Below are 22,815 nucleotides of genomic sequence, written 5' to 3'. Positions count from 1 at the left end.
TTTTGTTAAACATAGCACATGCATATGATTTGAATTTAGGTTAAATGGTGCTGAAATCAGTGGCGGATCCAATAAAGAATGAGAGGTGTAATATGACACCCCATAAATGTTAAGAAAACTTTATTTGGGCTTATATGTCTGATGGTTGATCTAGCCTATTGACACCCCAAAAATCTGTGTTTGATCCCTCCTTGACACCAGTACACATTATATTTTTTTCTAGGTAATATATTGAACTCTCTTAAATCTGATGCTGGGCCACTGGCTGAAACAAGACCCTTCTAACCGATTAGGTGCACATACATTATTATTTATAACATTTTCACGTGACTGAGTAATATTATATAATTAAAAGATTTATATATCCATTTTCAATAGTTTTTTGTAATAATTTCATTGTCAATAGTGAACTTGATATATTAGGAAACTTCTATTATAGATAGGTGGACAGTGTCACGAACTTGAACGCCATTTGAAGAAAATAAATACTGTTTTCACCAATGTTTAAAAACTGAACTTGATACCGACTCGGGGTACTCACTGGTTGACTGGTCGGACCGATTTAACGAATAAGGTTTTTATTTATTATAAATATATATATAATCCCCTATATATTAAAAGAGAAGCATTACAATATATTTTTGTAGCCACATGTCATCACACAAATCATTCTTAGAATCCTTAGAAAAATATATTGGTCCATATAAATATATAATAAGTTTTTTATTAAACTAACAATAAATTAATCATAAAATGTTCTTCATTGTTTCCTTAAATAAAAATTACGTAATTACCTAATGTGACTACAATATATATGACAATTAATGATTTTGAATAATAAATATTTGATAAAATCAGTATATTCTCTATCATTTTTAATTCATTTTAAAATAAATTAAACAACCAAATTAACTATATAATAAAAATTTAGATTTTTCGTATATATTATATTTTGCATTTTAAAAAACGAATATAAATGACTAAAGTTGTTAAAAATCTCACATTGAAATTTTTGTGATCCATAGTTTAAAATTTATGTTATAACAAGATACAAATGATTACGAAATTACATAAGAAGGAAGTCTCATTTAATAAATATTATATATATGAAAATTAATATTTTTTTAAAAATAAATTATACCATATAAAATACATAGTATTTTAATTTCGAATTTGCTTTGAAATTTTTATATAAACATTTTGAACAATTATTGACAACTTAATATTTAGATTTTAAACTTTGCATTGAATGTTTTTAAAATTATAAATTACTAAAACTATTAAACATCCCACAAATTTTTTATTGTTATCATTGATTTAAAAATTTTGTTATAAAGAAATACAAACGATCAAAAATAATATGAGTATAAAATATTTTTTAACAGATATCAATATTAAAAATGTACTATATATCTATGTTAATATCATTTAAACTTAATTTTATAACATATAAAATAGAAAACAAGTGTTTGTCTGGATAAATGAAATTTATTTAAGTATTTGTACCAATTTAATTATATACGTAATAGTTACTAAATTTTTAATTATTCAATATATATTTATTATTTTATAATATGTAAAAATATATAATATTTAAAAATAATTTATATATAATATTCATCCCGTCATATCTATAACTAGAAATAGTATCATAAAATAAAAAATAATAACTGAATCTTGAATACATATTAATGAACTAAATGAAAATAGTATCATTCTGTTAATGCATCCACCTCTGCTCTCTTTCCAACAAAAGTCACGAATCAAAGTTTTCTTCCCATTCTTTTTTTTTTTTTTTTTTTTCTTCCCATTCTGCTCAGTGCGTTCTACTACATATCTCCAAACTATGTCACTTTTACGACGAACTGAACGTATGCCTTAATTTGGTTCATTCACTGAACCGTTCCTCTCCATTAGCTAAAAATAAATCGTAGGCAAGAGCAAAAGAATAATATATTAATATTGTTTATCAAATCTTGTGGTTAAAGAGAATCAGTAAATCACGATATTTACTTTTTCTTACAGTTGTGCAGTCCCAAATCTTGTGGCAATGGAAAATTCAGATGATGAGGATGGTGTACGAGAGACAAAGAGAAGACGTTTGGGTTCTTTTTTGGAGAATTTATTAACAAACAATGGTTGTTAAGTATTATTATCGATATCAAGGATTAGCCTAATATAAAACTCTAATTAAAATTTAAAATGTACCAGAATCTGAATTATTTCATTATCTTGTTATCGATATTTTAAAAATATTTCATTTATATATATATATATATATATATAGCCACACTTATTATCAAAGTATTTAAGGAGTTTCTTACAAAATGTACCTTATTTTTCTCTTTCATTTTATTATTTTTAGATAAGATAGCCATCAATACAATACTAAAAGGGGGATAATCTCAACTCTCAGCTATGCCACGTCACTAAAAATATTCAACCAATCAGAACATTTCGTTTTTAGATATGGGCTTAAAGTTTGTTTTCAATGCAATTAGATGTGTGGGCTTCGTTGGAGTTAGGTTTGGGCTTCTTTCATTTGATTAGACCTAAGTCTGCGACGGAGCTGAAGTCGCGAGTCTTTTCCCTTCTCCTCTACCACTTCGTCTTCTCCCCTTGAAACCATTTCGCACTGAGCTTTAATCGATCCATCAATACTCCACAAGGGTTCGTTTCAGCTCCTTTTTTTCCTCCTTCAATGTTCTCAGTTTGTGTTTGCAATTGCATAAAGGATCGTTCTCAGATTAACAAAGTAAGATGAGTGGAAGTGGAGTTAAGAGTTTCCGGAACCACAAAGACACCTGCAGATTTCCTCAAACCCATCTGTGAGACCGTTGTGGTGAAACTCATTATTGGTGTTGATTATGGAGGTGATGATACTCTCTTTCTTTGAACATATCTTCTTCTTTGTATTCTTCTTATGTTGTGGCTAACATTAAGGATGTAGCTAAAGTTCAGCAGAGCGATGTGAATTCAAATACGCTGAAGTTTATGCCACAGAGAATGCTCGGTACGGTGTCGTCTTCATGATTCCAAGTTGGTGGAAGATAAATGGAGAGTAGTGTTGTTGGTGATCCGAACGGTGAGGAGCTTATCAGCCGCATCTGGTGAGACCATGATGATACAATCTCTTAGCTTCGATGGTACTTATGTATAGTCTCTACAATTAATTAGATTCTTTAAGTGTTTCTGATGCCTGCGAGGGTATTTTTACTTAGTGGAAGCTCAGATTCTGATTGATAACTACAGATTCTGATGCCTGCAAGGGTATTTTTACTTAGTGGAAGCTCAGAAACAAGAGTTTCTGCAGAAGAGTTTGGTTTCTTGAAAGAGACATGTGACAGATACGGTGAACACGGTCCAGTGCTACATTCCAAGTGTATCGATTGTTTCAAAACGTTACCTTTGGCATCTGATTTTGCAGATAATGTGTCTACACAAATCATGGCGGCCTCTTTCAAAGCTCCTCTCGGGTCCATGAAGATAGCACTTTATTGTTGGGTTCATTAGAGGAACTTGACAGGGTTTACAGGAGAGAAGTTGGCGAGAATGATGATGGGAATATAACTCTTAACCATGTTTTATGGTCGTGTCCGTGGATGGCTGATGGTCTGAGCGAAAGTAATTACAAGGGACTTCTTTGGGGAGCTGATTGCACTGAGAGTTTTCTAAAACAATCGAACTTAAAAGGTAAGTGTAAAGCTTCTAATGATGTTTTCATTTGTGATTATATAAACTTTAATGTGTTTATTTTTATCATCTTTAGATGATTATAAGATCACGTGAAGGCCCTGATGCAAAATCAGATCGAGAAGAGATGGGAAACATGCTATGCGGATACTCAGTAGATCATGGAGTAGAATCTGGAGAGCTTTATACAATCTTCAGTGCTTCACATCTCTCACAGGTCACTTCCCTTAAACAAAGAGAAATACTCAAGAGCCTAGCTTTGCAGGATTTCATGTTCAGTGAATGGTTTGAGAGCTGTAGGTTCAGGTTAGATGGAGTTCTATTACCAGCGGACCAATCAAATGTTTGTTCTAGCGATGGCATAATTCTGCTTATGAACTGTGCGCACAATATGGTACTACCATGATGTCAGCATTGATTCTCTCAGAATCGTGAATGGATCAACATTACATATTTCTCCACATACTAATCCACAAGCTACTTAACTATGTTTGAAAGGTAAAAAATGTCAAGGTTTATACGCTTTGATACATTACGCATGTTTGGTCCTACTAAAAACAATTTTTTCATATAAATACATTGCAGGTACATGGGACAGATGTTTAGAAGAGTGTGAGTCCGTGAAATACATGATATGCTTGATGGTATTTTCTGGATTAGTCTTACTTCTAGCATATTTGTCTATAGTTGTTTGGGATGTAATGATCAACATCTGAGTTTATTCAGAGTATCTGTTATAGCGAATTTAAGGCTTACAATTTCATAAAGCAAAGGACATGTTCATATTGCATAAATACAAGAAAGTGACACATGTTGTCGGGTTTTGTTTTATCCAAACCAATAACCAGAACCAAACTGAAAACAAAAAAATACGACCTGGAAGAAAATCAAAACACCTAAACATATTCATGAACGAACAGTATAAATATATTTTCAAAATTGATGACAATTTTTCTCAAACATTTCCAATAATAAGTTTTTAATATGAAACATATGATTCATTAAAAAAAATCACTTGGTAAATTGAACTTCGGATAAAACATATTTTGGTTACATTACATATTGATCTACTAGAACATATTATTTCGTATATATTTATTAAAAAATTTAATTAATCTTCATAAATATTTTTAAGTACATACAAATTATTGATAAATTATTTAATAACTCTCAAAATTATATACACAGATAAAAATAGTAAATTTATGTTAAAAATATAAATTTAAAAATTCACATGAAAAACATTAATGTATATTCTTCTTATATTTGAATTTACAATTCAGGTTAAAAACATATTTTCGTTAATACGACGCAACAAAATGGAAAACATTAAATTTATGTTTTATAAGAGGAGATAATATAAATTTCAAAATTATATTATATTTAATGTATATAATATCATGTTAATATCATTTAAATGTCAGAAAAGTAAAAGCAAATAAATTCAATAATAGAAGAAAAATATACATAATATGAATTTTTTTTTTTTTTTGAACACAATCATAATATGAATTTAAGAGCGAGAAACATTAATGTTTTCAATATTTGTCTGTCTTATAGCATTTTTTAATGTCATTTTTTTCTCAATTACTAAGCAACATTTCATATTATTAGTTATTAGTAATTTTTATTGTTTATTCACCTGCATGTGGGCTGAAAGTATGAATTTTAGAGTCAAAACATATGATGATTTTGTTCGTCATATTATCAATCAGAGAGACCCTTTTTGACACAGCTCACAATTCAAAAACTGATTATGTGTACTGGAGTTTTTTCGAGGAAATTTTCAAGAGGCAAACACATAAAAGAAGAAAAATGATTTATTTTTAGATAAAAAACTGTTTTTTTAGTCGAAAGATGATGAGTTTCCACGATAAAAGCAGATGATGATAAACTTAATTGCGATAATATCCTTTTATTTTTTGTGTGTGACTGTGTATAAAAAAGAAGGACAGTTTTAAAAATTTAACATAAGATTTAGATTAAAGCTACAACTATTAGTTAAATGTTTCTTTGCTAAAAATAATCGAGATGACATCGTTAGAAGCTAAATTAGACCAAACTTGAAAGAATAATTATATTTTATGGTTTGTGATTTGATTTTTAAAATAATTAGATTCTGTTTAGCTAACTAAGTTTATGATTTATAAAATAAATAGATAAATTTGACGTGTAATTTTTAGCTAAAATAATAAAATCACACTAATAAAGAAACATACAGAAATAGAAGAAGATATGAAAAAGATGAAAAAAAGAGAGAATGCAAAGATGAGAAGAGATGAAATCACAACAAGAAACGGCCACAATGGTGTAAATATAAATCTGCAAAAGACAAAGTCAAATGATGATAAAGGCTTCTACTTTAGAAATCGCTAAACACGCATGGATCCAATTTTTATAGTTTGTATCCAAACTAGATTTAGTCAAAACTCAATATCAGAAAAACACATTAACTGATTCAAACAATTATCCCAATTTTGGCTATACAAAAGAGAAGTCAAGGCAGCAAATACGAAAAAAGAAATAAAGAAATTCACTACCCTGATTGAAAAAGAACATGATCAAGCTTGAGAGTAAGAAGAAAGGTTAAGGAGAAGAGAAAACATGCGCTGAAACTGCTTGAAACGACTCACTACTCTTCTCCAACTCACTACTCTTCTGTGAACCAATATTTTTTTATCCTGAAGTCTCTAAATCACTCAGAGAGATCTTTTTTTTTTGACACAACTCACAATTCAAAATCTGATTGTGTGAAAGTGGAGTTTTTTCGCAAAAAATTCAAGAGGCAACGCACATAAAAGAAGAGAAAATGATTTGTTCTTAGAAAAAAGAAACGATTTTTTCGAGTCGACAGATGACAAGTTTTCATTACAAAGCAAATGTATGACAAACTTAGTTTATGATAATAAATTTTAATTTTTTGTGTGTGACTGTGTATAAAAGTGAATGAGAATTTAGAAAATTTAACATTGTATTTAACTATTAGTTATATGTTTCATTTTTAAAAATAGTCAATGTGACATATCGATATAAGCTAAACTAAAACAAACTTTTTTAAAAAAATTATATTTTTATGATTTTAACAGTTAATTAAGTTTATGATTTGTAAAATAAAAAGATAAATTTGACGTGATAAATTATACGTTTTAATATATTTAAATTAATTATTCACCCGCCCGTAGGGCGGGTTTAATCCTAGTTGAACTAGTAATATAGTTTTAAGCAAAACGAAAGAAAACTAGTAATATCGTTGCTTTAAGATTTCTCTTCTAAATAAAAAAAAATCATTCTTTAAAAAGAAATTCCATTAAACAAACAAAATAAGTAAAATTCTTTAGTATTTTATTTTCCTTATTAAAATATCTACTTAAAACAACACAAGGACCACATTTGGCTATAAAATGAATTCCTCCTCCAAAGAACAACAAGAAGAGATAGAGAAGAAAAAAAGCTTCGGTCAAGAAAAAAAAAGAGAGAGAAAAAATGGCTAAGGGTTTATCTAAACGTATCTTCACGTTTCTGATGTTGATCTCGTTAGTAGCGCTGGCACTGAACCTTCTAGCCAACGTAGAGGCTCAGAATAAGAAGAAGCCAAGGAGAGATGTTCCTATAGTGAAAGGTCTCTCATGGAGCTTTTACCAGAAAGCATGTCCGAAAGTGGAAAAAATCATCAGGAAAGAGCTCAAGAAAGTATTCAAGAGAGACATTGGTTTAGCCGCAGCCATCCTTCGTATACATTTCCATGACTGCTTCGTTCAGGTCTATCTTTATTCATCTTTTCTCATTTTTTTGTTGGTTTTAAGCAACATAGATATGTTAGATAGCTAAGGAACCATATGAATCAATACCCACGCACAAAAATAGGAATATCGTTGTGTTTTCTAAATATATGAAAATGAAAATTTTAAGAAATAAACAGGTTTGAGTATTCTTAAAAAAATGCTGTCACGTGTTAAAGTAAATCAGACCAAAATAACCTTAAGAAAGACATTAAACCGTCTCGAAATTCTCATGAATAAGAACAAATTTTCTTCGTGTAAAGTGTTAACACTGATTTGTTTTTAAATTGAAAGTAACACTAATTAAATGTCGAAGATATTATCGAGTTGTGTTGTCGCATTAATACTTTCACCCGCTTTTCTAGGGTTAGTTGAGTCTCTTTTAATGAACGTCAATAATATCTTAATTAAGAAATAAATATTGAACCAATGGCACAGCTACAAATAGGGAGATGCTACAAGAATCAATAATTTATATATATATACTGATGTATTTAACTGATTTATAAAATATATTAATTCATCTAGACAATCCGGATATTTGTGGTGTTACTTGCAACACACATATATTGAAGTGTGGAGTACTTTGATCAGACAAATAATTTCATAAGAAAATCTTGAATGTAATTTGTCATTTATGGCTTTCCTTACGAGAATTAATATTTAAAAAAAAAACGAAAACAGGGATGTGAAGGTTCAGTGCTGCTAGATGGATCAGCGAGTGGACCAGGAGAACAATCATCGATCCCTAATCTGACACTGCGTCAAGCCGCCTTTGTAGTCATCAATAACCTTCGTGCCCTCGTACACAAGCAGTGCGGCCAAGTCGTCTCTTGCTCTGACATCCTCGCTCTAGCCGCACGTGACTCTGTCGTCCTAGTAACCAACTCTCTCTTCAATCAGAACTCTCAAACTACATATTGGTGTAGTTACTAACTACTTAACTGATAATTACATTTTTTGTATAAATTAATGTAGTCAGGAGGACCAGACTATGATGTGCCACTTGGCCGACGCGACTCACTAGCGTTCGCGAGCCAGAACACGACGTTAAATAACCTGCCGCCACCATTCGCCAAAGCGAGCCAGCTCATAACCGACTTCGCCAATAGAAACCTCAACATCACCGACTTAGTTGCACTTTCAGGTGGCCACACCATCGGAATTGCGCATTGTCCCTCGTTCACAGGCCGGCTCTACCCGAACCAAGACCCAACCATGAACAAGTTCTTCGCCAACAGCCTCAAACGAACGTGTCCCACCGCTAACTCGAGCAACACACAAGTGAATGACATAAGAAGTCCCGATGTTTTCGACAACAAGTACTACGTTGATCTCATGAACCGACAAGGGTTGTTCACTTCTGACCAGGATCTGTTCGTGGACAAGAGGACACGTGGTATTGTGGAGAGCTTTGCGATTGATCAAAGGCTGTTTTTTGATCATTTCGCAGTGGCTATGATCAAGATGGGTCAGATGAGTGTCTTGACGGGGTCACAAGGAGAGATTCGTTCAAACTGTTCCGCGAGAAACACGGGAAGTTTCATGTCTGTTTTGGAAGAAGGCATACTCGAGGAAGCTCTTTCCATGATCTAAATAAAACCATAAGATCTCGACTCTTCTTTTCTTTAACTTTGTTTTAGTGTTCACACACTTGTGGTTTGTGGGATGCTTAAGACTGTGATAAATAAGAACGTTGGTTCATATAAAACTTCGTTTTTAGCTCATGCACGTGATTGGTTGGTGTGGACCGTTTGGTTAAGGATTCAAATCTCATGGTCTGTTTCGGTTTAGTTTTGACCCATTGATCAAAGTTACTCACTGTACACGATTAGATTCTTAAGACAAACGTTCATCACACTATTTAACACAAGGCACATTTACTCGGAGAACTATAGAATGACACTTTAATGTGGCTATCAACTCGAACCATAAGTATAACTGATCAAATAAAAACTAGCCATCGATGGTAAATAGTAGAAAACAAGCAAGAAGAAGAATCTACAGTCTTGAGATCGGTTCAGTTTGAGACGGTTTCGTAGCTGTGTAGGATTATTCTTCACACAATAGACCACCACCATCTCCTCCAGAGATGGAAAATACTCCAAAAAAATGCTGTATCGTTGCCACCTCTTTCATTGTTCCTTGAAACCCATGAATCTTCACCACTTTTACTGGACAACGTGTGAGTGAAAATCCTTTGTCCTCCCGAGAGATGCAGTCACAAACATCCCCACACTTATCTGTCACATGGTGCACGAGACCCTAGAGGCAGGCACAAAAAAAGACTATTAATAATTCAAATATTAAGTGTACATGTTAGTTGTGGACAGAGTTTCAAATCTTTAATACCTTAACGACTAGAGTTTGTAAATGTGGACAGTTCCTTAGAAGAGCTGGAATTGCTGGCCATCCTCTATCCTTGTCACTCTTAACAGCTAATGATTTGAGGTTGTTGAACACTGGCACCGATTCAGACCACACAGAAGGAACCTGACAAAACAAAAACAAAAGCATTTTGGTATTACATGTTAAACCGGTTTAAACGGCTTAATTAGATAAACGGAAAAGAAGAACTGATGAATGATTCTGGAGAGAGAGATAGAAGAAACAAAAACCTTCTTTGTATTCTATCTCGTAAGGGTAACTACAAGAGGGTTATACCGCGTGGTCGCAGATGAACCTAGGAGTTGAATGTTGAAGATCCCAGATTACAAGCTTCTTGTCCATTCCACGGGTTGCAGCCATAAGGATAGTTGCGGAGCTTGGTGAAAACTTCACGCATTCAACTGACTCTGTATGAGAAGTCAGAGAGCTCACAACTGTTTGGTATGGTTATGCAAAAGGTTAAAAGCACAACATTTGGCAATTTAGATGATACAGATCATAAACCAATAAAACAAACCTTTCCAGTGACTATATTCTCAATGTGAACAGAACCGTCTTTTGAGCCACTGATGGCGAGACTGGAGTTGGAGTTAATGTCAGAGTGCAACCAAAAATTATAAGTTGAGGCTAGAAAGAATATGAACAAAACTACATATATATCTCAAGAACAGAGTATACCACGACCAGTTCAAAGAAATAAGTGCAACATTTTTTTTTTTTGTCCTTAAAAAGAAACTGCAAGATATATTATTAACATGGTACCATCAGACAATTAGTTAATAATTAGATCAATAGAGATGCTCAAGATTGATTAGCTTGATACCGAAAAACAGTTTGAGAAAAATGTATATATAAAATAGAATAAACAAAAAACTTGGAAATTTCAGCAATAGACAGGAGCAGAAAACAAGACGTTAAGGCTATATGAGTGTGAGAGAGGATCATCTCTCAATATAACACCAGACCACTCAATCTTGCCCCAAATCTCGCTTTCCTGGTGCCTTTCAAAGGAAATCTCAGCAGACTTAAGCTCCAAACCCTCAGGATATTCAAGTTGGGTGTTCCAAAAGATGACAATGTTCCCGGAAGAGTTGCAGCTGAGTTTGCTAATATCATATTTGACCTTTCTCTCGGTTGGTTTACAGGGTTCATAAACTTTTTTACCATAATCCATGACGTGTCTCAAGCCACAGAAAGACTCTTGCAGCTCTTCCAAGCCCTTCACTTCCTTCCAATCCAATTCATCTGGCTCACACCACAGTATTCTCCCTCGAGTTCCACGACAAAATAATAAATCCCCAATGGCACACCAATCATTTCTGTTTCCGGGCTTACAATCTCTTTTGCCGCTTGTCCAGGATGGACACTCACTTGGCAAAGAGCAGAAGCTTTGGTCCTCTTCGTCAACAGCGTAAATCTTCTTCCCTTGTACCACCACACTTTGCTGGATACCTATGGGCGAAATAAAGTTACGCCAAGTTTGGGTCTTTGGATCGAATACTTCTGCAGAGCTGGCCTCATCTCGGCACCCTCCAAACACATAGATCTTGCCGTCTATAACGTTTGCTGATGCGGAGGCACGTGCCATCTTCATCGACGGGACTGGGTGCCACGTGTGAGAATAACAATCAAGGAACCAGACATCCGGAGTCGGATTGCCGTTTACGATTCCACCAATTACATAAATGCCCCAATCCACCACTACGAAAGAAGATGACGATGATCTTAGAGGCTGGTAAGGGTTCGATGGGATTTGCCTCAGCTGCCGATTACGTGTCAGGACGAACCAGCTTGGGTTTGGGTCAGGCATGATGTTCAGGCATACGTAGAGAGATGCCTCCGTGCAACCTATCAGCGACCGTGCGCGGCAGAGCTCAGGGGAAGCTACTAGAGAGCGGTGTCTCTTGGAGACTAGAGATAAGGCCGCGTGGTCTAATCTCGTGAGCCGAGCCACGATGCTCAGAGCCACCGCGTCTGGCAACGACCACCACCACCTCGGAGATGCCTTCTCATTCCTTCTTTTCTTCTGCGGTCGTGACTCTTCCGATCCGTAATTGGACATCCTCGACTCAACACAACTCATCTTAGATCTGATTCATTGTAACCGAGGTCGCTATTACTTTATATATACAAAACTTTATGGTGGTTATTTTTCCAAAACAAATAAGGATTATGTTTTTTTTTTTGGACACCTTAACTTCCTTTTCTCTTTCTTTTTTACTCCTTCGCTTTGTCGGCAGCGTTTCTAATATCTTTGGAAAATTGGAAAATTTTAAAACCTTGATAAACTCAAACGTTGACCGAACTACAAACTTTTGTTTGTTTGTTTTTTTGCCTTCAACTAAATGATAATTATTAAAACTCAAAATTATATTTAAAAAAAGTGGATTACAAAACTTAAGAAATCTTATACTACTACTTTATTTATGAATGCATAATTTAAACTCATGAAAAATAATATCTGAAATGAACTAAACTTCCAATAATTAAAAACAAACAAAATTAATAAAAATCTATAAAGAAATATATATATATATATATTAAAGTAATGTTTATTTAATTTTAGATATGTTCAGATTAATTTTAGATAAGATTTTATTCGACTCGCTACGAATTTCCTCAAACATAATATATATATATATATATATAGATATATATATATATATATATTCAAATATTTTTATAGATTGCATTGGATTAAGATTCACATTTTTTAATAAGGTTTGCTTTCGGATTTTGGGTCAAAAAGTTGGCGGATTTTCCTTGAAACATATATCACAGAACAAGTACGCAATGAGCAAACAACATTTCGAATTGGATGAGCTGAAACTCAAAGTCAAAAACTACTCCGCGGAAACTATCTCGAAGCAGATTCTAAAGTAATAACAGTTCCAAAGAATTATCGAACTCTATCGATTCTTATTCAAAAAAGACACGAATGCGAATGACTAATTTCAAGATAGAAGTATAACACTAGGAACGTTTTCCAGTGTGATGCATCAGTAACGACATAAGATTAAAACTATCCGTAGAAAGAGAATGTCTCTTTCGCCAATACTTCATATGCAAAGATCAAACAAACAACAAGCACCAAATCTTAAGCTCTTCTTTTCTTCTTATTCTCTTAAACGACTACGGCCACAAGTCCCTCGTCTTCAATCTCTGCATCCGTAAATGTCAAAGCTCGCTGAAGCTTCCTCGCGGAAAACACCTCGACTTCAGCCATGTATATTGCTACAACCGGACGATGATCTGAGAACTTATTTTCGGTACGCCGGTATTGGACCAACCTCATTCCTTTGCCAAAAGATAGTATTCTATCACACCAAGCTGGTGTTCTCTTCGTCGCCTTTCCATCGCTCCCGGTGTACTCATCCGAATGCGCTTGGTACTTATAGGTTGGTGCAAATTGTAGAGTTCCTTCTGACCATCCGTCGAATGCTCGACCTTTCTTGTATTCCTTTACCAGCTGCAATATAAATACTCATTCTTAGGAAAGAAAACAAAATAAGCAAAGTTGAGCTTAACCTTAATAAAAAAGATCAACGGTTAAGCTTACCTGATCATATTCAAGTAACTTGGACCACTCTTTCTTGGAAATTAGGTCTTTGGTTTTCTCATACGATAAATTAAGCCGATAGTTAAGATCTCCTAACCAGATTATTCGTCTGCAAAGAGGTGAAAACAAAATAAAGTTAGAAGAATATAAATAAAAACAATTTGTAGAAGAGAGTACAAAATACAGACTCGTGATCATAGATAAGCTTGGGAAGTCCAAGAGCTGAGACAGAGTGAAACACTGTTCTTTTATGTATCTCGTGAACATCAGCATTCCTCTTGATCTGATCAACTTCTCTTTCTCCTGCCGTCAAATGAGTGCATATGAAACAGAAGAACGTCTGGTATATCGACATACTCACAGACACAGCTCCCTGCATACCACATATCACTTTATAAAACGATTCTGAAACAATATAACATAAAAATTAATGAGTTAGAGATGTCCACACTGTAGCACTAATTACGTTCTTACCGAGCTGACCGGATCAGCTATACATTAAAAGAAAATTAATGAAATATATAATCTTTATATACCTTGTTACCAATATAACCCATGATGCCAACTCCAACGGTAGAGACTCGTACGTTTTGAATGTGTTTCCGCATGCTTCGTTTAACCCAAATGGTTAAAAGAATCCCAACCATTTGTTTACTCACTAGCCTCACATAAGCCGGTCTTCGTTTCCTCTCCATCAGCGACGTCAGGTCCATGGACGCTAGAGCCAATACCTCCGGTGCAACCCCGTTGTTGCTTCCGGCCACATACTTAAACGAATTGTAAGCCTTGAAAGACTTCGTTGTTTGTAAGGACGCTGTTGACTTCATGGAAGGCTGTCTATCTAGAACGCAAGAAGGTCCTAACATGCTCAAAGGAGGCTCAGGCCAGCTTAAACCGATCCTTTCTTTCCCACTTAACATCCGGTTTAGCGTTTTCATACCAGTTCCAGGGGAATCCTCATCCTTCTTCCTTTTGTCAAAGCTATCAACACGTAAACAGATTTGTCTGTCTAGCTTCTTAGGAGAAGAGAACTGTCTTTTAATCTCAACAACCGGCACACCGGAGTTAGGATCAACGAGAGTGTTGACTTCACCTACAACTCCACCGTCATGCTTTAGCTCCCCGAGGCTTTCTTCTTCTTCCTCGTTGATGGGGTGAATCTCAACGCCAGCGTCGCTATCGCTCTCGTAATCTACTTCTTCCTCTATAACATCGTGTGTTTCGTCAAATGGTTTGAATATCCCTGGAGTTGGTGGATCACTGTAACTCTTAACCCCAGAGTTTTTGGGTCTGACTCGGTTCAATGCTTCTCTGATCACTTCTTCCCATTTCGCAACGGGCCGGTTATCTTCAGCTCCAAGTATGTTTCCAGCATTCAAAGGTACAACCTCTTGCAAACTTCAGACAAAACAAGAACATGAACATATTGAACAGAGTTAGTTTTGTCTATGTCGTTGAGGAAAAATAAATAATATTTTTATTTTTGGTTTACCCAAGAACGTAGATATCAGCAGAATGATTAATGTCGATCCAGTCATCGATGTCAAGATCAGAAGGTGGTGATACTCCTCCTACGTTCCACGTACCAACACATACTCTGCACACGACAAGTTTTCGCTATTATAATTCCGACATGGTAGGTCTCCTTATCAGTTATCACCCAACAAACTTCGGAATCTATATAGTACGACTACGATCAAAATTAATATATATATATATATATAAAAAAAAGCGAAAGAAACATGAAATGTTTTTAAAAAAAAACATCAAATGTTTAAAAAAAAAAACATCAAATGTTATACCTTATTTCTTTGTTGTTAATGTACTGTGCCCTCAATGTTTCTGAATTCCTTCTCCTTAACTTCAACGGCGCATCTGATTTCATCAAAAATAGTTTAAAATATATCCAAAAAAAAATTGTTTCTCCAGTTTAATTTTGTTAACTACATAGGAATCTTGGATCTTAAGTCTATAATCTCCTAAGTATCTGAAGTCAGTTTTTTTTTCTTAATTTAAAGAATTAAGTATCAAAGATAGTTTGAATCCGAACTACTAAAATACCACCAGACCACCAATATTTTAATATGGTTTTTATTTTTAATAAAATTTCTGAATTCCAGCAAAGAAAATGAACTGAAAAACTTAGAAACCACAGCACAGTGAATCTCATAAACAACCTATGCAATTCGGCATTACCATTGCTAGTAAACTCCGCGGCTGCTTCAGCGACGGTTATAGGATCCTCCGAGATCTCACTAACCCACGATTGAGTAGATCCTCTCCTTCGCGTGCTCGATTCTTCATTATCTGTTAAACCGGTTTAAACGGCTTAGATAAACGGAAAAGAAGAACTGATGAATGATTCTGGAGAGAGAGAGAGAAAGAAGAAACAAGAACCTTCGTCGGAGCTAGAGTCGTGGTTTTCCTCTACAACGTCCTCGTTTTCGGATTCGTCTTCAGTATCAGCACCATACTCAAGATCTCTAGCACTTATGTTCAACCACTTCCTCATAACAACCTTCGCCCATAATCTCTGTGTAAATCATACAACATTTTTGTTTAGAACCAATCATTTTTATTTAAGACATCGTGATCTGTAAGGACACACAACAAATATTACCTGAGATTTCTGACGACGGAAGCTCTTCCTCATCATCCCGGCAGGTTCAGCAACTGAAGACATCAAAATTGAATTTTCACAAAAGTGATATTCTTTAATAAATAAAGGAAAGTGCTGAAACTTTTGTAAATCTTTATTTTTTCTTTTCGTGTCAGACCATAAAATCCATAAGAGAGTTTGAGACGCGTGAGTCCGTCCTCGTTTTTTTATTTCATTTTATGCAATTTTCTTCTACATTTATGTAAGGTTAATAAAATTGATAATGACATAAATATATTTTTTTCCCTAAGTAATAGGTAATTTATTGCTAAAATCACTATTAGTGTCACGAGTCACTTATAGAAAAAGGCCCACACTATATAAGATTAAAATTACGATATAGTAGTAACTTGAATAATTGTCTCTAGCTAAACTTATAAGGTGAACCTTTCAAAAATTGGCCCAGAGTATATCAAATTGTTACTTTATTTATGGCTATTCATAGATTTTGTATGAATGTATTTTTCATCAACCAATTAAAAGTAAGTTTACAAATATAAAATGAATTAGTACTGTATGAATATGCACACGCGGTACATATTGGTAGGGACTTTGGTCTTTCAGCTCCCATTGGATCTACTTTTTAACCTGAGTGGTCCCAGTTGGACTTTAACTTTTGGACCGTAAACTGTTTCTATAACTAATAATACACCGCTTATCCTCACAAATCACAATATTGACGTGGTAAGTCACGAAAAGCAAAGATTAATTCTGGAATACCAGAAAAATGAGACATGAAACGCAAAGTACATGGCGCCGCCAAATTAGTCGATGGGGTGAACAAAAAAAAAGCAATCTATAGGAGATCGGGTCTCGATTTCCGGTTAGAGCCCGGTTGTGGATAAGGTGTTCGGGTCGTGAGGTGCGGTATGGGACCCACGACATACACGGACCACAGAAAGCAGCATACACAGAGTTCTAATCCTTTGGGTCCACCTACCTTTAACTAGAGTTAGTCTACGATTCAACCAGTGTGTTGTACACTTGTACTGTTGCATCAACCTTTGTGGTAAATAAATAGGATATGAACGGTTATAAATTTATAATACTTGATATATTTCTGTATAATTTGAGGCCATAAGTTTGTTTTCAATTAATTTTGTAAAGATATTAGGTCGATCCATCCAAATTTCGATACATCAACATCATTTTTCTTTTTGCTTTTACATATTTTTTCAAACTTAATATATTAAATTTTAAAAATTGTTATTCACTCATAACTTTAGTGATATTTGAATCCAGAAATATTTCATTTTTTTTTACGTGTATAAATTTGTTATTCTAGGCATGTTTTACTGTATTTGGAGGTCGTAATGTTTCTAAAGATGTACCGTTTGGTAATATTTGACCAATATATATTATATAAAAATTAGGTTCAGTCGAATATTGAAGTATTTGTAAAATTATTTGTGTCATGAAATGAATTACAGTGTACTTTTAAAAATTATATAAGACATCCAATTTGCATCCCACCAAAATAAATTGCAGACACAAAAATTAATATATTTTCTACAAATACTTAAATTGATTGATATTTTTTGTCATAAATTCTAAAAATCGTTAACTCAATGTTAAAAAATTATATTGTTAAGCCTTTTCTCAAAAAAAAAAAAAATGTAATACTGCTGTAGAATAATGACTTTATATGTGGAAATAGATCAATGTCTTCAATGGGTAAAAAACAAACTAAGGAGGGGAAGTCACCTTTTAGCATCTAGCTAGTAGTATCCTGATTGTATCACCGTCAGCTGAGATAAAATGAAGTTAAAAGAGAAAAATCAGTAATACATTTTTATAACTGGGTGCACAAAATTTCCTGAATGTCTTCTGTACCACCATAAAAGTGGTTCGAATGATGATATGATTTGTTGAAACCAGATTACAGACGTCCAAAAATATCACATGCCTAATTGTTAGAGTCTTGGAGATATAAGGGTGCAAGCCACATAAAATTTCATTTTGTTTTAGAAAACATCACCGATGATGAACTGAATAAAGTATGGAGATTCATGTGATATGCCTTTGATTCAAAGACAAGTCACATGAAGCTCCATGCTTGATTCACTTCATAATCGGTGATTTTTTTCTAAAACAAAATGAAGTTGTTATTGATATATAATTGTCTTTCTTTCTTGTTTTTTATGGCCGGTGACATTCGAAACTGTGTTATAGTGATTTACTTGTAATCCAAGTTTATATTAATTTAAAACCCCCAAAAATTGCCACCGAAACTGTTTTTTTTTGTTTGTTTTGTTTGTTGAAACCCAGAAATAAACAATATATATATGTATATATTCTAAACTATGTGCATTCAAAATCCTATCGACGAGGATGATCAGCTGAAATAAACAACGAAGGAATTAAAAGAGTCTAAAAAAAGAAGATAAGGAAAAACAGATGAGAAAATGGAGATAAACAGATAATGAGAAAACGAAAGCATGTTTGGTCCCTTTGGGATCACATCAGTCCTGACCACAAATCCACGATATAGACAATATTGGTCGACAGCCAACTTTTAGGGCAGACATTTGGCTATTTCTGTCCATATTAATTTTTAATTGTATATGCGATAGGTATTTGTGGTCAGATATAAAACTTTATTTATATATATCTGATAGGTATTTGTAGTCAAATACTCCTTTTGTTTCATTAAGATAATTTTTTTAAAAATATTTGTTTCACAAAAATAGATTTATTTATGTTTTTTATACAAAAATTGCAAATTTTAATAATATTGATTGAATTTATTGAAAGATTATTATTTAAAAAGTATTGGAATTTGATAATTTCAAAAAACGATGCATGACTAATGTGTTTTTTCTAATATGTAAAAATATCAAAATATCTATTTTTAACGAACAGATGTAGTATAAACAGAATAAAAAAAGAGAAAACTGAAAGAGTATAATTAAATTCAGAAAAAAGAGGAAAATAAAGGAGTAGAAAAGAGGAAAGAAAAATAATGTAAATAATAATATCATAATAAAAATCTATAGTCTATATATGAAAAAGTAATATTTTACCTGACTGATTAGTTCTCGTAGAAATAATTTAGATTCAAAGTAATATGTATTATATAGTGGCCAACCAATCCAACCAATTTATGTTAATCAATTATTTTATTTTTTTTCAAACCAGCAAACCAAACTGAAGTCAACCTAAAAAGAAAACTTAAAATTTCAGACTTTTTATTAGATATATTTTGTTCTCTTATAGAATATTTCCTACATATATAATCTGCACCAAATTAAATTTTAGAAACACCATTTTTATTTATTTATTTATTTTACTGACTTTTTAAGTTTAATAAACATAATACCGCCACAAATAAAATAAAAAATGAATATTTTAATTGTTTTTTAATATCACGACATATTTGTCTTTTCAGTCCTAGTGGGAGCGGATATACCACTTCAAACGCAGCTTTCGGTGAACTCGAACCCAGCCATGTTGAAAATGACATGAAAGATTAGCTACTGTCCTCGTAGTGACTTCCAAAATTTAACTGGATATATATTTTTAAAGGTTTTAACTCCATATCTGCTTAAGAAAGATGTTTTGAAACATATAAACTCGCTTAAACATGTCATGAACAATTGAAAGGCTTCAGATTTGTTATATATGATAATGGACAAAGACGAAAAAACATCTTTAGGAATTAAATGACATAAAAGCTAGCAAATAGCGATGACACAGAAATCTCATCTACCAAGTTATATTCTAGTATTAGATATTGTGTAGACAACTAAACAGAACAAACAAGTGCCTAGGAACTCTTCCATTGATAGAGAATAGATATCTCATCAACAACAGAAAAATATAAAATAGAGAAAAGGAATTTCTCAAAAGACAAGCTTATAAATACTCTGAAAACATTTTTATCATATGTTGTTATGTGAGTGGTTTTTTAATATTAATTTTTAATCAAATAATTAGTTTTTATTAAAATACTAATACTATATATTAAACTTCGATATCAAGTAGAGAATTTTTTTGAACAATGGTATACCATTATTTGTGAATATAATAAGAGCATCTGCAACAACAAAGCTCTTAAATAAAATTTCTCATCATTAAATACCAATATAATTTTTCATAATAGTTAAGTTTTAGTTAATTATAAAATAAAATCCGTAATAATATGACACCTTGCAAAATACTAGTTTTTTGCCAAAAGCTTTTAATCTCTGGGAGAAGAGACTTCTCTTTCCTCAATTTTACTATTTATCTGTCTTTCTTTTTCTTTCTAATTATTTTTTATTATTATATGTGTGAAAACCTTGCTGAGAACCTTTCACCAATGATATTCTAAAATTATGATTAATGAAAGTTTTTAGGAGTGTGATTCTTAGCGTAATTTAAGAATTGGTTTTTAATTTTAACAAAGAAAATTTATTTAAGAATCGGTTCTTAATCTTTTTTTTAATTAAAATTAAAAACTGATTTTTAAATTATGCTAAGAACTCCATCTCTAAAAACTTTTATTAATCATGCTCTAATGGTAAGTAACACAATAACTCACTGATCTTCTGTTTGCTCGGTACTTACTCTTTTTGTTTTGCAATGAATATCACTTTATCTTTTTTTACACAGATTGTAAAAAATGATTAAAATGTATATATGTTCTTATTAATTATTCATATTTAACTAAAAATATTTAAGATAAATAAAATTATTTATAAAATTAATACATTCTGTAATTATTATCGAGTTTAAAATAAGAATAAATTGTATTGAAATTTTAAATTACTTTCTCTTTATAAAAAAGGGAGTTATGAAGATATAACCAGATTGGTAATGTTTATTGGATACGGAGAAGACAGTGTGAGAAGAAATTGGATGTCAAATGGAACAATTCTTCTCATGATCATTCTTGTTAATTAATTTTGTGTTCAGATTAAACCTATCCAAACGAGAACATTGTTTGACAACTAAATAAACAAAAGAAAGTCTAAAATATAAAACGCATCAGATCAAAGTACACTTATTTGTTGCCCAAGTTGATTAAAGTACCTTGGTCTGTGAGGAGGTAATGGCTTGAAGACGAAGAAGAAGAAGAAAAAGGGCAGATGAAATTAGTTTTTCTTTGGGTCTTTTCGAGGTGTGAAGTGAGCTTTTTACGTTTGGGAAGGTCGAAACAAACTTTTAATTTCTTCCCCTACTTTTGCTTCTCCATTTATATTTGTATCCGTGTATATCAAGCATATTATATCATTTTTGTACTATATATTATAGATTTCTTTCAGTTTACACCTTTCCGCCACGTCTACTCCGATCCTCATGAGATTAAACTAGCGAGGGAAACGAAAAACCAATGTAAACCGGTTCGACATTATAAGTTTCTGTAACCCCAGCTGTATTAGTACATCTTGGCACATGTCATTTGACTTCGAAATCAGAGTACACTTTTGATCCGTTGTTAAGTTTTGTCGTCTTTACCGTACGTGTCATATGTATATATGATCTGTGATTAGTATAAACTGCAAAACCTAAACTCCTTACGTAATTTTGCAACAAAAAGAAAATATTATAAGAAGAGAAGGATCGGCAAAAGCAGAGACTTGTCTTACATCAGATCTCATTTTCTAACTTATCTGTACAGCGATAATAACGCCTCGTTATTATTTTATTTTGTAGATCATTATTACATGCATCTATCACGGGTGACGAGACAAGTGTAAATATTTGTCAAAACTGATGGAACGTCCAAAATAATTAAATTTGTACCTACTAAATTAAAACTCGAATCTGAGTGTGATGTATTTGTTATGTTATTACGTTTAGAAATAAAACTTAACATCATGCAAGCCTACCTTAATACCCATTTTGTCCTGTCTATAACCACTAATCTCAATCGAATACAGACTAAATACTCTCTTGGTCCTGTCTATAACCACTGATCTCAATCTAGGAATGTATTTAACAACATTATACTACGAGGGAGTACTAATAAATATTTTCTGATGCTAATCAGTGATCATTTTCGACAAACTGAAAATCAGTGAGCATTAAAATATAAAAGTTGTTTTTAAATGATTGGCTATGACTCGCTGATTAATTAAAACATTCAATTCGGATAGGTGGCAAAGCGATGATTAATCATAATGGATCGGTGAGTTCAATGTATAATTTTTAATGATCATGACAATTATGTAAATTAAACTGAGTTATTATTTTGCGTGATGTTGGGTTGTTGTCAGGCCAGAACTTGATCATCATATGAGCGAGTATCATCTCATCTTCATCTTTGTACTAATAATTTACGATTGGAAATCATGAAGTTTTTCTAATCAATTGTCTGTATGTGTTACTTTAACTAATCGTTCATTTATTAAAAAATGAAACTCCATTTAAAAAATAAAAAATGTAGTGTGAATTTTATTGGCCGTCGCAAACGATTTTTTAAGCCACAAATTAGTATGTTCATTCAGGTTCAGAATAAGTTTATTTACTTATCAAAATGATCACTGGGTTTTAAGGAAAATTAAAATAAGGTTCAAGTAAAGGTAGATGCTAAACAGGTAGTGACAAAACGTTTAGCGATCAAATTACTCAATCCAAATTTGGATGATTCAAGCAATATAAACTTTACTAGATTAACTATATATAATAATAATATAAAAAAAACTATATATAATATAAACATGAAAGCGAAAAGTATTTTAATCATAGTAGATCATCTGAAACATTATTTATTCAAAGTTGATAAATATCAAAATTCATTTGTAAACATACTG

General features: G+C 32.7%; 3 protein-coding genes across 10 annotated transcripts; 1 reads left to right on the top strand and 2 right to left on the bottom strand.

Annotated features, from left to right (window-relative positions):
• The first annotated feature begins 6,921 nt into the window (after positions 1 to 6,921).
• Positions 6,922 to 9,265, top strand: LOC103830836 (peroxidase 12). The gene is made up of 3 exons (XM_009106651.3): positions 6,922 to 7,452; positions 8,157 to 8,351; positions 8,451 to 9,265. The coding sequence occupies exons 1-3, from the start codon at positions 7,177 to 7,179 to the stop codon at positions 9,066 to 9,068; spliced, it is 1,089 nt and encodes a 362-aa protein (XP_009104899.1). The 5' UTR covers positions 6,922 to 7,176; the 3' UTR covers positions 9,069 to 9,265.
• Positions 9,266 to 9,276: 11 nt separating this feature from the next.
• On the bottom strand, positions 9,277 to 12,513 carry LOC103830839 (putative F-box protein At3g58820). 7 transcript variants are annotated; one of them, XM_033274643.1, is made up of 5 exons: positions 10,774 to 12,513; positions 10,378 to 10,438; positions 10,091 to 10,294; positions 9,825 to 9,965; positions 9,277 to 9,737 (listed from the first exon to the last, which is right to left on the bottom strand). In XM_033274643.1, the coding sequence occupies exons 1-2, from the start codon at positions 11,941 to 11,943 to the stop codon at positions 10,397 to 10,399; spliced, it is 1,212 nt and encodes a 403-aa protein (XP_033130534.1). In that variant the 5' UTR covers positions 11,944 to 12,513; the 3' UTR covers positions 9,277 to 9,737; positions 9,825 to 9,965; positions 10,091 to 10,294; positions 10,378 to 10,396. The 7 variants fall into 7 exon arrangements, with proteins under 7 accessions (XP_033130534.1, XP_009104906.1, XP_033130533.1 ...); XM_009106658.3 differs by having other exon boundaries at positions 10,137 to 10,294; XM_033274642.1 differs by having other exon boundaries at positions 10,091 to 10,267.
• A 244-nt stretch (positions 12,514 to 12,757) lies between these two features.
• Positions 12,758 to 21,281, bottom strand: LOC103830835 (type IV inositol polyphosphate 5-phosphatase 3). 2 transcript variants are annotated; one of them, XM_009106650.3, is made up of 11 exons: positions 21,092 to 21,281; positions 17,783 to 17,826; positions 16,040 to 16,092; positions 15,817 to 15,952; positions 15,616 to 15,726; positions 15,222 to 15,294; positions 14,912 to 15,016; positions 13,956 to 14,817; positions 13,608 to 13,792; positions 13,420 to 13,528; positions 12,758 to 13,329 (listed from the first exon to the last, which is right to left on the bottom strand). In XM_009106650.3, the coding sequence occupies exons 2-11, from the start codon at positions 17,790 to 17,792 to the stop codon at positions 12,985 to 12,987; spliced, it is 1,989 nt and encodes a 662-aa protein (XP_009104898.1). In that variant the 5' UTR covers positions 17,793 to 17,826; positions 21,092 to 21,281; the 3' UTR covers positions 12,758 to 12,984. The 2 variants fall into 2 exon arrangements, with proteins under 2 accessions (XP_009104898.1, XP_033130510.1); XM_033274619.1 differs by lacking the exon at positions 17,783 to 17,826 and having other exon boundaries at positions 21,092 to 21,261.
• Positions 21,282 to 22,815: the final 1,534 nt, after the last annotated feature.

The sequence above is a fragment of the Brassica rapa genome, chromosome A07 (genome assembly GCF_000309985.2).
Source record: "Brassica rapa cultivar Chiifu-401-42 chromosome A07, CAAS_Brap_v3.01, whole genome shotgun sequence".
NCBI classification, from domain to species: Eukaryota; Viridiplantae; Streptophyta; class Magnoliopsida; order Brassicales; family Brassicaceae; genus Brassica; species Brassica rapa.
This window is presented reverse-complemented; position numbering and strand designations above follow the sequence as displayed.

Bases quoted from the DNA above. Each gene is read 5' to 3' on its own strand.
- LOC103830839 (XM_033274641.1), bottom strand. From the start codon at position 11,943: ATGAGTTGTGTTGAGTCGAGGATGTCCAATTACGGATCGGAAGAGTCA. The intron at 10,439-10,773 runs GTCTTGTTTTCT...CTCCAACTCCAG, and splicing joins CACACTCATATAGCCTTAAC to TCTCGCCATCAGTGGCTCAA.
- LOC103830836 (XM_009106651.3), top strand. From the start codon at position 7,177: ATGGCTAAGGGTTTATCTAAACGTATCTTCACGTTTCTGATGTTGATC. The intron at 7,453-8,156 runs GTCTATCTTTAT...AAACGAAAACAG, and splicing joins TCCATGACTGCTTCGTTCAG to GGATGTGAAGGTTCAGTGCT. The intron at 8,352-8,450 runs GTAACCAACTCT...AAATTAATGTAG, and splicing joins CACGTGACTCTGTCGTCCTA to TCAGGAGGACCAGACTATGA.
- LOC103830835 (XM_009106650.3), bottom strand. The intron at 15,017-15,221 runs GTATAACATTTG...TGTCGTGTGCAG, and splicing joins ATTAACAACAAAGAAATAAG to AGTATGTGTTGGTACGTGGA. The intron at 13,330-13,419 runs GTAAGCTTAACC...TTTATATTGCAG, and splicing joins AGTTACTTGAATATGATCAG to CTGGTAAAGGAATACAAGAA.